The sequence below is a fragment of the Bubalus bubalis genome, chromosome 11, assembly GCF_019923935.1.
Source record: "Bubalus bubalis isolate 160015118507 breed Murrah chromosome 11, NDDB_SH_1, whole genome shotgun sequence".
Lineage (NCBI taxonomy): Eukaryota > Metazoa > Chordata > Mammalia > Artiodactyla > Bovidae > Bubalus > Bubalus bubalis.
Window position 1 is genome coordinate 83,622,106 of NC_059167.1, and position 16,669 is coordinate 83,638,774.

Genomic DNA, 16,669 nt, shown 5'->3' on the forward strand with positions numbered 1-16,669 from the left:
GTCTGGAGAACCCCATGGACGGAGAAGCCTGGTAGGCTGCAGTCCGTGGGGTCGCACAGAGTTGGACACGACTGAAGCAACTTGGCAGCAGCAAGCAGACTGGAATGTTACAAAGAGAGGATTATTAAAGATACTGGACAACAACAATAACTTTGCTTTCAACCCTGGCTGTACATTAAAATAAACCAGGGAAAACTTCTGTTTAATGATAATGCCTGGTCCAAACTCCTAGAAATTCATTTGCTTAGCCTTGGGTTATGAGTCCCAATATATTTTTTTAAATCCTCAAGTAAAGAAGTCTGAATGAGTAAACTGCGTCAGTATCAATATACTGATTATGATACTATATATTAGTTCTGCAAGATGTTATCATCATAGAAAAATCGGTAAAGGGTACAGGGGATCTCTCTGCATTGTTTCTTGCAACAGCATTTGACTCTACAATTATCTCAAAATTTAAAATGTGATGAAAAAATTCCCAGGTGATTCCACTATGTCGTTAACAGTTTAAAAAAAAAAAAACACCCAACAGACTGGAGAATCTCAGATTCCTGCCACTTATTAATAATTCCAAGAAGCTGCAAACTATTATTTCAATCTCTGCCACTGAAGGTAATTAAGAATACTTATCATTTAAAGATATAATATTTTGCAAAGCCAAACACAAATAATTCATGGTTATTCTAAAATAAAAAATCCAAATTACTATACACTGACATTGTATAGTTGGACTGGATAGATAAGCATTATACTACAGTTCTCATTCGCCTCTTAACTGAGCCAGATTCTATTTATCATGGTAAGCAGGCTCTCAATTGGCCCCCAGGATCTACCTCCTCATCTTCACACTTTTATGTAATCCCTTCCTCTTTAGCTCCTCACTTAAAACAGGTAGAGTATGGCAAAGTGATAGGATGTCATTTCTGAGATGATGTTACAAAAGAGCGTGGCTTCCATCTGGGGGGTTCTCTATCAGAAACCCCCTACGCCAAAGGAAAGAAGCTACTGTGTTGTAAGCCACCTTTCAGTGAAGCCCACATGGCAGGCAACTGGCCAAAAAACAGCCAGTGAAAACTCCTGAGGCTTGGCAAGAGTTACATGAGTGAGCTCGCAAGGGGATCCTCCTCTAGTCAAACCTTGATAACTGCAATCTAGCCAGTATGTTGAGTTGCAGCCTTATAAGAGACCCTGAAACAGAGGCACCCAACTAAGCTGAAGTCAGAATCGTGACCCATAGAAAGTGTGAGATAATAAATGTTTGCTGTTTTTAAGCCACTACGTTTTGAGGAAAATACAGAGCTAAAAATAATACATATAGCTGCCACAGGACAAACCCACAAGAAAGTAATCTGATCTGATGACTTCTGCCTATCTTTGTTCAGAGTATCAAACCTCCCAGCTTTTACAATATTATCACTTATAATTAACAAACTGTTTTACCTGAGGTGACCTCACCATCACTGGGGACACAGCTTCCTCATTCTTATTTCAATTTCTTAGAATGGCTTCCTATCCGTCTCTTCTATCCACCTAAATCCTAGACATCTTCCAGATAAAACGCACAGATCTCTTCCATGAATACCTATTACAATCCATTTAGCACTGATCTAACAGCTTTAAGAGTAGAAATTCAGAGACCATGAGCTCCTTAAGAGTAAGTCTCACATTTTCTTCAACATTCTGTACAGTACTGAGCAACTGCATTTACAATATTCAATTCCTTATATCCCTTTCCGTGTATCAAATAAAGAAACTCTCAACTATTTTTATTTTTAAAAAATAAAAATAAAAAAGCCGGGGGGTGAGAAAGGGTGAAGAAAACCCAACTGTTCCAACCTAGAATATGAGAGTGTCACTGGTTTGGCTTGCATGTTTGAAATAACTGAGTATAGACCACTCTAATCTGAAGAATAACAGTAATGATAACAAATCCCCTCCATGAGTAGCCTAGTATTGTTATTTGTAGGCTCTCTCTCTCTAGCTAGCTCTCTCTCCTAGTAATTGTTCAGGCTCTCGAAATTTTCCTTTTATTAGTTTCTTAAACAATTTGCCTTCCATCATTAACCCACTCTATAATAATTCATCATTAGTCATTACACATGGAGAAACACTGCTGTTAAATCTCAACTAGACTAGTAGCTCTCAAACTTTAGCTAGCATCAGCCATCACCTGGAATGCTTGTTAAAACAGACTGCTGGATTCCACCCCCACAGTTCCTGATTCATGACTAATGCCATAAGTGATTCAAAAAGAACATAACTTAAAGCTTGTAACTCAAGGAGATCAGCTGTGGGCGGAGGGGGGGAGTTCAAGAAGAATAAACTACACCAAACACCGCAATGGCTTACACACACACACACACACACACACACACACACAATCCCCCCCAACCCAGTTAACCAAGCTAAATTTATCTTGATATGCCCACTTGAGTTCAATTTCATTGAAACAAGGAGGACCTCGAATTCACTGAGGTTTTTTAAAAAGGATATTAGAAAAATTAAGCATTAATGTAAAAAAGACCAATCTAGTAGTTCAACAGTTCTAAGTTCCCAGATAAAAAAAAAAGGGAGGGGGAGAAACAGACAAAAACTGAAGGTTCTATGACATAAAATTTAACTTGCCAGGTAGGAAAAGCAGTGGCTAGAACTGATTCCTGAACAAATTACACAATACACTGGACTATGCTACTGCTATGTCGCTTCAGTTGTGTCTGACTCTGTGCGACCCCATAGACGGCAGCCCACCAGGCTCCACCGTCCCTGGGATTCTCCAGGCAAAAACACTGGAGTGGGTTGCCATTTCCTTCTCCAATGCATGAAAGTGAAAAGTGAAAGTGAAGTCGCTCAGTCGTGTCCGACTCTTCGAGACCCCATGGACTGCAGCCTACCAGGCTCCTCCGTCCATGGGATTTTCCAGGCAAGAGTAATGGAGTGGGGTGCCATTGATACTGCCTCTAATTTATGCATGAAACCTCAGTTTAGAAGTACCTCAAATATTTTAAATAAAAAATGGGCAAAATATTAAAGATTTCATATCAACAGCCAACAGGAAATTTGTTGCCTTTTAAAACAGGTTATTAAGAATAATAAATCTAACAGCAAGAAGCCCACCCACTTCTCTTTTGCTTCCTCTCTGATCACTCACATCCAACAGTTCCATGTGCCTCTTCCTCAGCATATCCTTTAAATGTGGTAGTCCTAAGGGTTACTTGCCCTTCTTACACATTCTCCCTGAGTGAGTCAAAATCATGACACTGGGTGAACTATGAACATACCAGTCGTTCAGAACTATCACTGGACTCGCTAAAAATATAAGATGCTTAGGCTCCAATTTAGACTTGACTAATGGATAACAATCTCTGGGAATTGAGCCCAAGAATCTCTGTTTCCCACCCCTATATGCTTCTTAGGCAAGAACCATGTCCTCTATAGTGACCAGCACACACACAAGGCACAATCAACTTTTGCTAAAGAATGCTGTGGAAACAAAAAACAGTAAATTTAAACATCTTTGAATTCCACAGTTATGTAGTTTAATAAATTACTTAGATACTTAGACAACTATATTAGATAACCATTGTAATATTATTAACCATCTTAATATTAACAATGTGAGTTAAATATAGCTGGGTAAATAAAGGACTTTAAGCACTACTCTACCCTTAAGATATGTTACAGAAAACCCCTGATCTTAAAGTTCAAAAGGTAAGTAGCCACAAAGAATTTAAATAAAAGAAAATCAAATTAAACAAACAAAAGTTACAGAGAGCCAGAAAACCAAGAGCTTTCTAAAAGAAAAAGTGTTAACTTGATTGAAGACTAGAACTAACCAGCAGATATCTACAAATAATTATTTGTATTAATCTGTTGTTGCCCAGAAAAAGTAATCAAATTCCCCCAGGGAAGACTCAATTAACTTGGCAAACTTTTTTACATTCAATCTTTTTCTCCTGCACATTTATTTTCAAATTCACTAACATACGTGATTCATATTGAAAACTAATACCAGAAAGAAGAGAATTTAAATTTTTTAGAATTAACAGCAAGCTCCCCAATGTGAACTAGGTTAATAAAACAACGGTTTTTAATTTACTTAAAACTTACTATATATTAAACCAACATTAGATTTAATTGAAAAACCTGTACGACTGATGTTTCAAGGTTTTATGAATATAAACTGGTCTCACAAATCAATAAAAAGATAAACATCCCAAAAGGGGGTAAAATGAGCAAACGCAAAGGGCAATTTACTAAAGAAATACCACTGCCCAAAAAACTCTTTAAAAATTCAACCTCAGTAGTTTAAAAAAAAAAAAAACAAGTTTAAAAAATGATGACCAATCAAGTACCATGGAGGGAAAACTAGTATAACCTTGCTGAAAGCAGTGTGCTAATATTTATTAAATGGTTAAAAATAAGCAAATGTTTGGCTCAGCCATTTATCCTAACAAAATAAAACATCCAGACATTTATCTGTAAGACTATTCCTAGTCAGGTTTATAAAAGATGAAAACTAGACAATAAAAAGGAAGACCAATAATAACAGATTGACTAAATTAGTTTAGATCTGTAATTGTGTAAGCACTTGAAAAATAGTTACTTATTGACAGGAGAAAGTTGTTGACCTTCCCTCTGTTTTTGCAACCTGCTTTTTTCCTACTGAAAACATAAAAAGAACTTAGTTTTATTCTGTAATTATCATTTTTTTAAAACATGTATAGCTCATCCACACATCTGGAACAATTATTACAGTTCAGATTCTGGTATATCTCTCTCAGTAGCAGGCAAAATAATTATCTTTTTTTTCCCCTCACCTCATCAGTTTTTTTCTTACAATGTAATGTGTTACCTGTATAACTTAAGTCTAAATCTATTAACATAAATAATCTATAACATAACCAAACCCTAGTTTAGTGCATCATTTGCCCAGTGTATATACCATTTCGAGAAAGAAGATCTGGGGTAAATCCTATCCTTTGATCTACTGATCTTTCTAAATATGAACTTTTAACAAAGGAAAAGATACTCATTTCAGCAGTCCTGCTTCAGAGCACCCTTGACAAGTAGTAACTAGGGAAAAAAGGGTTGTTTCCAAAATCCAGCATGAAAACATGGTTAAAGTAAGACACCTAAAAAATTCTCTAGTATTTTGTAGTTCTTAGCTCAGTTTATCCATGTTTATTCCTCTTCCTCTCAACTAACAAAGAAAAAATGATGTCACGTGCATTAGCTACATCTCTGTTCCAGAAGTGACATAAAGAATCTGTAGGGTCTGGCCTCAGAGATTGAGGACACACCTAAGAGCTGAAAAGGCTGAATGTGATTTACATGAAAACACACTACAAGAAGCTAAATAATAAACATCCATGAATTTTAAAAGGTAACTAAACAGGCAAATAAGCCAGGTGATGGGTGTGAAAGCATCAGATTCAATACAGATTTACTATATACTTTATATAATAAATAAACGAAAAGGGAATTCAAGATTTCACTGTAAACTCAACTTTCCTCAAAAAAAAAAAAAAATTCTCCATTTAGTGACCTAAGAACTTAAATATTGTATCTGTAGATCAGAAAGAGCTACAAAACTTATCTTCCTTTCACAACCCTTCAATTTCCTCTTCAGACTACATTATCTATACAAAAGTTTGAGATTTCCACTGTTTAGCAATAGCACTAAGTATCACAGTTTTTTTTTTAAACTATTATTTAAAACACTGTCTTCAAACAGGCCTAAATATATGGTTTCATTTTCAAAAGAAAGTGTCTTTTTTACTAAATACTGTAAAAAATTTATTAATAAAAAGCATCTATTAATCATGCACTCAGCAAGCACGCAGTGACATACTGCTTATTTACCAGTGAATATTAGTCAACTAATTTTAAGAGGGAGAAAAAAAAAAATCACATACCAGAAGGCAATCGTAACCTGCTGCTCACCTATACAGTTTTCTTCCATGAAACTAGTGTTTTCTAAGGGTTATATTGAATCAAGACTCCATTTTTATTCTGCAGTCGTACCCCTGACCCCCTCATTTTTCTCCAAATAAACTGAAACTTGTGATTTTCTAAAGCTCAAAACGCAAAATATGACCCACAAGAAGATTAGATGAGATGCGGTTATCAGTTTAAACCGAGTCCTACTTACCAACAATGAAATACAAATTATCAGAGAAAGGACTCCAGAAGCAGAAAATCTCTAACTTGCTAACTCACAATAAGAGTCTTGTTCAATATTACACAATAACACTGCGCTTTGCTGTTGTTTGAGCTGCAAAGGCTGGGTATGCAAGTTGCAGCAACTATGCCAACAGCTTCAAGTATGCTACAACTGAGAAGAGTAGCAGTTAGAACCCAAACGAACAGCAAACATTTTAAAAAGATACAAGCAGAAGCCTCAACATTAGAAAAGAAGATCCATCAGCACCTCTCCCAAGAAACAGTTCCCTTCCCCCACTTTTAAGTAGGCACTTAAGACTGCCAAGCAGATCCATTTCTTTATTAACTGGTGCCCACTTGGGGCAACTGTACACCAAGCAAGCCCTCAGGCCTACTCTAACCCCTTCCAAAAGTGCTCAAGAGCGACTGAAAGCCGGGAAAGCCGTCTTAGGGGCCCAGATCTTCTCCACCTCCCATTCCGCCCCGCCCCTGTAAGCTCTCCTGAGACCAGAAGAAGGACACCGGGCCCAGGGACCCGCAGCAATTGCCCGCAAGAGAAGTCTGAGGCGGCCGGAGGCCTCCGCCATAGCAGGACCTGGAAAGCACCGCCCCTAGCGCACCTCCCCACACCCGGCGAATGTCTGCTCTATCCCCAGCAGAAGAGAAGACAGGGCCGGGAGGCATCAGGCTAGGCTGCGCACCAGGCCCTGGCCTGCCCCTCGGGGCCGCGCCGACCGCCCGAATCCGCTCCCGGGTCCGGCTCGGTCAAGCTGGCGCGGGGGCCACACTCACCTGGATGACCTCGTTGACCTCCCGGATACATTCCACCATGTGTTGCAGAATCTGCTCGGCCGTGAGCACCTCGTAGCGGTAATCCTCCTCCTGCTCATGCCCCGGCCCGCCGCCGCCGCCACCGCCGCCGCCGCCACCTCCGGGCCCCAGAGCGCTGCCGCCGCCGCCGCCCGTCTCCCCGCACAGCAGTCCGTCCCGCTCCCCGCCGACGCCCAGCCCCGGCTCCACCAGCTCCACCTCGCCCAGATCCAGGTTATCATCGTCCGGCTCATCGTCGTCCTCGTCCTCCTCCTCCTCGGCGCCGCTGTCCTCCTCGCTGCACTCTTCGTCCTCGTCGAACTCGTAGTTGTAGCCCTCGTCCGAGTCCATGGCGCGACGCGCGGAGGCCCGGCGGACGCTGGCCCTGAGGCGGGGAGAGGGCGGGGACGCTGAGGCCCCGGCTCTCGCTCCGGCTCCGGCTGATGTCCGGACGCAGGCCTGGCTCCGGCCCCGCGGGCCGCGGCTCCTCCCCGGGCGCGGCGGTTGGCGGTTGGCGGCTAGCGGCGGCGGGGAGGGCGCGGAGGAGGGAGGGAGGGAGCGAGGGGGCCGCTTGCCGCCCGCCTCAGTCAGACGCGGCTCCGCTCAGGCCTCCGAGAGAAAACAGTCCCCAGCGCCACCTCCACGGCCGCTGCTACCGCTACTGAGCCAACAAAGGGGCGTGCGTCACCGCGTCGCGCTGCGTCGTCGCGTCACTGCTCTTGACGTCATCGCGCCCCGCCCCGCCGCCCCTGCGTGGAGTTCGGGGAGACCCCACGGCCTCGGTAGCCCTGGGAGCGCGGCGCCGCGGGAATCGCATGTTGGGTTCCGGCTGCGGTCGCTGTTTGGGCCCTCAGCAGCGAACAGAGAACTGGAGGAGCCTATGGCTGTTGGTCGCCGAGAGCGAGAGGGGGCCTGGTCCGCCCAGGTGGTGGATTTTCCCGCAGGCCATGAAGATCCAGCCCCTCGTGCAATCCTTTGGGGAAGGCGGCCTTCCCCCAGGACCAGAGAGACCCTTCCCGCCGGCCCGGGAGTGATTCCAGGAATACCTTGGCTGTTGAGCTACTGTTCCTGTAGCCTGGGCTACTCAGTGGAGTCTGTTTTATGCAGAACCTCTAAGCTGTGTTGCTGGTGAACCCCGTTTTAAGTAATTAGATTGTGTACTCTCCGGACGTGCTGTGATTTTTAAGTCGCCTAGAGTGACGTCATTTAAAAGAAGCGTTTCCTGAACTCAGGTTATCAAGCACTTTATTCAAGGCACTAAACTGTTAAAAGTCATGGCTTGTCTTAATTGAGTACTGTGTAAGATTTTTACATACATATTTCTTTTCTTCATGGAGCCACTGCACCCATTTTATACCTGAGACTGAAAGGGAAAGAGACTTGAGGAAGACCACGGAACATTTGTCCTATGTTGTAGCACCTGGGTGACCTTAAATAGCAATCATAAAAATAATTTAAAATGCATAATATGTATTATATGCTTCATTATATATAAAATGGGTTGTAAGATAATACAATGGAGACAATACTAGAAATATATACAGGGACCAAATAAAGCAGAGAGAGAATGCCTGTCTCCTATCTGGAAATGTGTTGTGTGAGCTGAGTGTTGATAGATGGCCAGGAGTTTAACAGAGAAAGTAGGGAAGATGATCTAGCCTGAGAAAAGAACAAAAGCGAGAGCACAGTAGGCATAAGATAGTTTAGTTTGGGGAGCTTAAAATGCAAGGAGGGTAAATGACAAAATATCAAGCAAGTTGTGAACAAGAGATGAAGAGTATTTTATGCCATTCTAGTAGACGTAAATCTTTGTAAATAGGACAGAAAAGCCGGAGAAATATTCTGAAGGAAGAAGAGGCACGAGAAAACTTCCTCTTGGGATAACTTGAAGGATTGGCCCAGATTGGAAAATTTTTAAAGTCTGAATCCCTAATTTACTGATAAATCTTACCTTTCAACATACAGTTTCCCATTGGAATCTGATTTTGAAAAGTGAAAAATACCTTTATAATGGAAATAAGTCTTATTAATTTGTACATTTTGTAAAGTTTTTAATAATAAGATTTCCTAAAATAATCCAAGGATTTGCAAATTAAAACTTACATTTTGTGTCTTGGTCCTTTCTTGTTTTTATTTTAGCAGTTCTAGGTAGTTGCCACACCTGGAGCAACCTAAGAGTACTAGCAACCCTTCTCTCCACCCCATCCCTATTCTTACACACCTAGAGAAAATTCAGCAAGGCTTGACAGTACCCTAAACTCCTTTACCCCATCTTTTTTTCATCCACTCCTATCTTGACTGAACCCTACCATCCATATCCTCCCCTTTGATATGGAGCAGCTGACCACTACTGGAGAAAGTTCCATGATCACATGCATTCTGTTATTAAATTCCAATCACCTACCACACCTGATGCCTCAACACCACCCAGCAGCCCTGTTAAATTTTTCTAAATTGTTCTGCCACTCTAGGCAATTCTTTGAAACCTTCACCAGTTTTTTTCAAATCCCCAACCCTGCCCTTCCAAATCTGCTCAAAGTACATGACTTTACATCACAGAAATTTGAAATCATAAGGACCTCTGTGACTGAAGCATACTGAGCAAAAATCGAATGTTAAAGGATGAAGTCAGGACAAATCAAGGTAGAGGGCCAGCAGGACCTCGTAGGGCATCTTAAGAAGTTTACATTATTACAATGGAAATCATTAAAGGATTTTAAACAGAAGAATTAAATAATATGCTCTTTTTTAAAAAAATAACGGTGCTTTTTGGAGAATAGACTATGAAAGCAGAGACCAATTAGGAGGTCATCTCAGAAGTCGAGGTAAATAATGCTAACAGCTTAGGCTAGCGTTGTGACAGTGGGGCTGATAAATGTGGTCAAAGTCATGTGTAATTTGAAAGTGGAGCCAACAGATTTGCTGATGGCCTGACTGTGAGGTTGATAAAGGATAAGGATGCCTCCTAAATTTGGGGTTTGAGCAACCGGGTGAATGGTGGTGTTTACTGCAACGAGTTAAAAATGATTTGCTTGTTAGACATTGATGTAGAGATACTGAGAAGGCAGTTTCACATACTAATATACAAGACTGAAGGTTAAGAGAAGGTAGGGCTAGATAGAATTTCACCAGTGTTTATGTCAACAATGTTGAGAAGCAGCATAGGAAGGAATAGAGCAGAATTTACCTCTGCCCCTCCAGTTGCTGTCTGTAACTTTGAACAAATTACTGAACCTCTCTAAGCTTCACTTTGAAGTGAAGTTAGTCGCTCAGCCCTGTCCTGCTCTGCAATCCCAAGGTCTGTAGCCTGCCAAGCTCCTCTGTCCGTGGAATTCTCCAGGCGAGAATACTGGAGTGGGTTGCCATTTCCTTTATTCCCAACCCAGGGATTGAACTCACGTCTTCTACATTGTAGGCAGAGTCTTTACCATCTGAGCCTCCAGGGAAGCCCAACTTTCACTTTGGAGGATAATTCCCTATTCTTTTTTTTTTTTAATTTTATTTTATTTTTAAACTTTACAATATTGTATTAGTTTTGCCAAATATCGAAATGAATCCGCCACAGGTATCCCTATTCTTATAGAATTATTTGTGAGTATAAAATGGAATAATGTATTTAGAACACTTGACAGTGCCTGGCACATAGTTATATGTTTACAAAATTAGAACTTTTAAAAGTGTTGTAAGTCACCTTGCATCTTTGGGGGAAAAAAACTATAAATTGGATTTATAACCTTGTAGTTAGTTTTATTTTGATTTTACATAAATGCATATGGCCTATGTCATCCTTGTTTTCCAAGGAAGAAAATTGGCATGCTTTTTTCTCAGAAACTGTTTCCACAGTTTGATGACTCCTTTTTGATCAAAATCATAGTGCTTCTGAATTTTGGGGTCTCCTATTCATGGGTATAATGAGATTTTCATCAATACTCCATAGACATTTTAAAAAATATCTTAGAATCAGGTTATTGTATAGGGATATTAAAGGAAACCAGTATAACAACTTCTCTCTGGCCCCAAATTGGCCAAGGGATGACCCACATACAATGTTTTTTTAAGTGACTTGATCTTAAAGGTATTGCCTGGGTCATTTATTTCTCAGGTATGGTGATTACTGGGTAGAAGTACAAGAGTCTGTAAACAAGAGGTTAAAACAAGTTCCTTGAAAAAAAAAAAGGCAAGTTAATATTTCCTTGGTGCCAAAAGAATAATTGTTTTATAATTAGGTATTCACATTGTCCCCATGTCCTTTTTTTTTAGTATATATTTATTAAATACCTACTCATGGTGTAAAACTCCATAAATATATATATGCATACCAAATAGTTATGAACTAAATTCCAGCAGGAAAAATATGCAAGTGCTTTTCAGATAAATAGAAATTAAAATAGCACTGGACTTTTTCAAAGGGCAGATAATAGAGCTGTAAGCTATGGAAAAACGTCTAGCAATGGCAGGGCACTAGAGTGACCAACTGTCCCTGTTGGCACAAAATGGGAGTTTCCTGGGATGTGGAATTTTCAGTGCTAAAACTGGGAAATCTCACACAAATTGGGACGTGGTCACCTCCCCCAAAATTCTTATATGATTTAATCAAAACACTGTTTCCAAAACTAAATGGAAATAACAATTTATCATGCACCACTTTATGCTTTTTTTTTTTTATGTTTTAATTGTTTCTGTGCTTTACCAGGCAGGAGGTAAAAAAATGAAATTTTAATATAAATTTAATTTAAAATTCAATTTTAGCAAAAGTGCAAAGAGATTCTAATAAGCTAATTGAATACTTCGCATTTCTTTAACACCATCTGTGTACTTTGTATTTTATTACAAGCAACAATTAAATGTTACACCATTGTTGAGAGGTAGATCTTATCATACCAGTTCTATGTGGTAAATAATATAAGGCAGCTTAGAGAAATTGAGGTTGTATGCCTCATTAGAAGTCTGGAAGAAATAGGGATAACCAAAATTGGAACCTGATATTTTTGACTGCAACACCCTAAGATACACTCTCTACCTTATCTTGTTCTTCTAGCATACAGAATTGGAGATTTTATTATTGAACCAGAGATTTTATGCAAGTAATTATCTACAATGTGGTAAGATAATGCTGGATCTAGGAGGAGAATTCATGCACGCCCTCCTGCAATTAGACAAATTTACAATGTACAAATGTCTGTGTTTCCCATGATTGCAAGACACATGTATTTCGCCTAATTGTGTACTTATTACAGCAAAAAAATAGCAAATGATCACCATCACCCCAGAAGTGAACATGTTTGTCCTAATGATTTAATCATTTGATGAAAAAACTTTTTATAACAAACTTTGCAAAAGATGGCTTCTCTGATTTACTGTATCTATTGTGTTGCCTTGTGGATGCATTTGAATGAATGGGCAAACAGTGAGCAAATATATTATTGTCTACTATATGCCAGAGTGAGTGCATGTATATTTTAAATTTATTCCTTATGATCTCATGAAGTTGGGATTCTTTTTTTTTTATTGAAGCATAGTTGATTTACAATGTTATGCCAATCTCTGCTGTACAGCAAAGTGATTCAGTTTTACACACATATACATTCTTTTTTAACAATATTTTCCATATGGTTCATCCCAGGAGACTGAATATAGTTCCCTGTGTTATACAATAGACTATGCTGTTTATCCATTCTAAATGAAATAGTTTGCATCTGGAAGTTGAGATTCTTAATTTTATAGGTAAGGAAAAAGACAAAAAGTAATTTGCCAAGTTTCACCAGCGCTTTCACATCCAAAATTTCAGAGTTCAAGTCCTCTGTTTTTTCCACACAATTCTCAGTAATTGTAATAAGATCTTATTCCTTTTTCTAAAATACGTCTTTGTATTTGTTGTACTGGAGTAATTGCTATCAAGCCTACTTGTCCAGACTGGCAGCATAAACATTGACAGTATGCAATGTTTTTTCCCCCTGGAAACAGTTAATAAAAATAGAATAGTGAATAAACAGATGTGTTATCCTCAATTAAAATAGTCTCTCTTTAATCTTGCAGATACAGTCTTACTGTTTTTAATAAAATATGTTTTAAAATACATGGCACTTTTTTTGGTCAAACAATAGTTATTAGTGATTATTCAGTGCAAAGCACCTAATCATTCTACAGAGCTTGGAAAGGAAGAACCCTGAGAACACCTAAGAAATCATTGTTTAAGGGAAAGAGACAAATTTAAAGGAAAGTTTAATGATAAAAATGTAACTATGACAAAACAAGAAGAATGGCACAAATGTTAAGTGCTAAGGAGTTTACAAAGGCAGAAGACACTAAACGGAGTTGTTCTAAGGCAGCAGTGGCTTCCCAGATGGTACATGGTAAAGAATTTGCCTGCTCTGCATGAGATGCAAGAGTCGTGTGTTTGATCTGTGGGTCAGGAAGATAACCCCCGCCCCCACTCCCCCTCCCCGACCCTGGAGGAGGGCATGACAACTCCAGTAATCTTGCCTAGAGAATCCCATGGAGGAGACTGGCAGGCTACATTCCATAGGGCAGAGTCAGACACAACTAGAGCAACTTAGCATGCTTATTTCCTCTGCATGACATCCTTTCCAATCACTCTACCCCCAACTAACCCATATACTTCAAGACTACTATGTATCACCCGTGACGGACACACTTCCAAGCTTTTGATCATGTTGGAATGAATTAATTTAAACCTAAGTTGGGAAGATCCCCTGGAGAAGGATATGGCAACCCACTCCAGCATTCTTGCCTGAGAATTCCCATGAACAGACGAGCCTGGTGGGCTACAGTCCATGAGGTCGCAAAAGAGTTGGACACCACTCAGCAACAAAACAACAAAGCTAAAAACCAATAGATATTGCCTTCTTACTTCAAAATGTGTTGATTGAATCTTGCTGACATTATATCAAGATTAGTGTTCAGTTCAGTTCAGTCCCTCAGTTGTGTCCAACTCTTTGTGACCTCATGAAGTGCAGCATGCCAGGCCTCCCCGTCCATCACCAACTCCAGAGTCCACCCAAACCCATGTCCATTGTGTCAGTGATGCCAGCCAACCATCTCATCCTCTGTTTTCCCCTTCTCCTCTTGCCCTCAATCTTTCCCAGGATCAGGATCTTTTCAAATGAGTCAGCTCTTCGCATCAGGTGGCCAAAGTATTGGAGTTTCAGCTTCAACATCAGTCCTTCCAATGAACACCCAGGACTGGTCTCCTTTAGAATGGACTGGTTGGATCTCCTTGCAGTCCAAGGGACTCTCAAAGTCTTCTCCAACACCACAGTTCGAAAGCATCAATTCTTCTGCACTCAGCTTTCTTTATGGTCCAACTCTCATATCCATACATGACCACTGGAAAAACCATAGCCTTAACTAGATGGACCTTTGTTAACAAAGTAATGTCTCTGCTTTTTAATATGCTGTCTAGTCATAACTTTCATTCCAAGGGGTTACCTGTTAATTCTTCTAGGTCTCCATGAAAACTTGAAGGTTGTGTCCAAGAGGAGGAGGGGACTTGATGTGCATGTTCTCCATGGCATCCCTCATCTAGGGTGCCTCTAGTGCAAATGCCCAACCCACTTCTCACATCCCCAGGGGGACCTCAGCTTTTAATAGTTCATGGCAAGACAGGATTGATGTTGGAATTCAGTACATTGGACACAACTGATACAATGCTGCCTATTTATGAGTGAGTGAAGGACTGTAGCAAGGAACAAAGGGAAAAGCCTTAAGGGGCTGAAGATTGGAGTAACTGAGGGAACCTGAAATAGTAGCATCTGACAGGCCCACCTGGCTCCAAAGCATTCACGAATAAACACTTTTCTTTTGTCTCTTCTTTACTTTTTTGTTTCTCTCTTGGGTTTTGTTGTTGTTTGTTTGTTTTTCATTTGTTTTGTCTGAAACAATACCATGACTTAAAAGACATAGTCACCTCTTCCAGCTCCAGGAACCAGATGCCACTCCTTAGAGTTATGTTGCAATGTGCCAAGAACCGGTTTTTCAATTCTGTCTTCCTGGCTGTACCCTCACAGACATCATCAGTAAAATAATAATGGAGGGCTTGTGATACATGACTTTATGTCCAGAATTCTTTATGAGCTGCTTCACATTTTGCTTTCATGAGAAGACAGTTTAGTATGTTGGTTGCGTGTTTTGACACACTCAAATGCTGAAGCACTGAACAAGTTCTCATTTTAAAGAGTTTGAAAGGTCAATAAAAATAAATAAAATTATAACATTGTCTCTGCTGCTGCTGCTAAGTCGCTTCAGTCATGTCTGACTCTTTGCGACCCCATAGACGGCAGCCCATCAGGCTCCCCCATCCCTGGGATTCTCCAGGCAAGAACACTGGAGTGGGTTGCCATTTCCTTCTCCAATGCATGAAAGTGAAAAGTGAAAGTGAAGTCGCTCAGTCGCGTCCGACTCTTAACAACCCCATGGACTGCAGCCCACCAGGCTCCTCCAATTGTCTCTAAATGTTATTAAAATAGTATAGTCCCAAAGGGTTACCCCATGTTAATGATTAGTACATTTTTTCATAAAGCAAAACTGAGTATATACAGACAATTTTCTGTGAACGACAAACAACTGCATATATGAACTATGAGTCTATTTTCTTCTAGATGATTGTATGTGGGAGGTTGCAGGTAAAGAGGGTCAAACAGATGTTTTACAAGAGTAAATTTTATTCAGCTAACTTTAAGATGCACTATTGTGTGACAGCCCCATAAGCTCCACATGTGGATGCCCCATTTATTAAGTATATGACCTTAGGCAAGTTACTTAACCACTTAAGAGCCTGTTTTCCCATTTAAAAAAAAAAAAGGAAGAATAATAGTATTTTCCTCCTTGCATTATAAGGATTACCCAACTTAACTGTGAAGGACTCTTTACAATATCATCATTGGACATAGGAGATGTACAATGTTTTGTTTTAGACCTGAGAATATACAAAGAAAATTAGTCAGTCAATTTTAAAGCAGTTGTCCTTTGAAAAGTATAGATCATTATTCATTTGTCAAATTATTGAAAAATGTTGCTATACTCTTCTATGCTTGTATTTTTATTAGTTACTTCAACAAGACAATTGTTCACTAACAGTATCTCAGGCAATGTGCTAGATGTCGAGAATAAGAAGATAAAGCTGGACTAGTGAGGGAAACGTGTAAACCATTAATTACATTATAACATGATAAGTACTGTAATGATGTATGATCTGAATGTCAGGGTAGCGAGAAGATAAGACATATTAGTGTGGGAAGCAGACAAAGTGTCAAAGAAGGCTTCCTAGGGGAGGTGTGGCCTGAGCTAAGAATTGGAGAAAAAATAAATGATGCTCTGTAAAGAAGGAGTGTTGTATGTACATATAAATATGAAATAATATGGCATATTTGAATCATGGCCTGTTTGGACAATGTTCTTGTCCTTTCTCTGTACCCTTCTTGTATTGTTTTCCCTTTTCTCATTCTTTTTCTTCCTCTTTTCCCTTCCTCCACAGGTAACATGTCTAAAATCCATAGCTTGCAAATGGTAGAGCTAGAAATCAAAGCCTCAATTCCTCCATTTCCAGAGCTTATGCTACTCCTGCTATGGTACTTTGAAGATATTTCACTCTTTTAACAAAGCTTGTCATTATTTTCCTAGCATTTTTGTGAGACTATGTCAGGTTGCTTATTTTACTAAACTCATTTTGATCATCACA

The 16,669-nt window shown here is 40.0% G+C and overlaps 1 protein-coding gene across 2 annotated transcripts in view; it reads right to left on the minus strand.

Moving 5' to 3' along the window:
• ARIH1 (ariadne RBR E3 ubiquitin protein ligase 1) overlaps positions 1–8,074 on the minus strand; it is a 111,036-nt gene extending 102,962 nt beyond the window's left edge. Inside the window, exon 1 of one of the 2 annotated variants that reach the window (XM_025296199.3) lies at positions 6,955–8,074. In XM_025296199.3, the coding sequence (XP_025151984.1) occupies positions 6,955–7,323 (369 nt within the window). In that variant the 5' untranslated portion in view covers positions 7,324–8,074. The remainder of the gene's footprint in view (positions 1–6,954) is intronic. The other variant, XM_025296200.3, reaches the window with a different exon arrangement.
• Between the last annotated feature and the right edge of the window lie 8,595 nt (positions 8,075–16,669).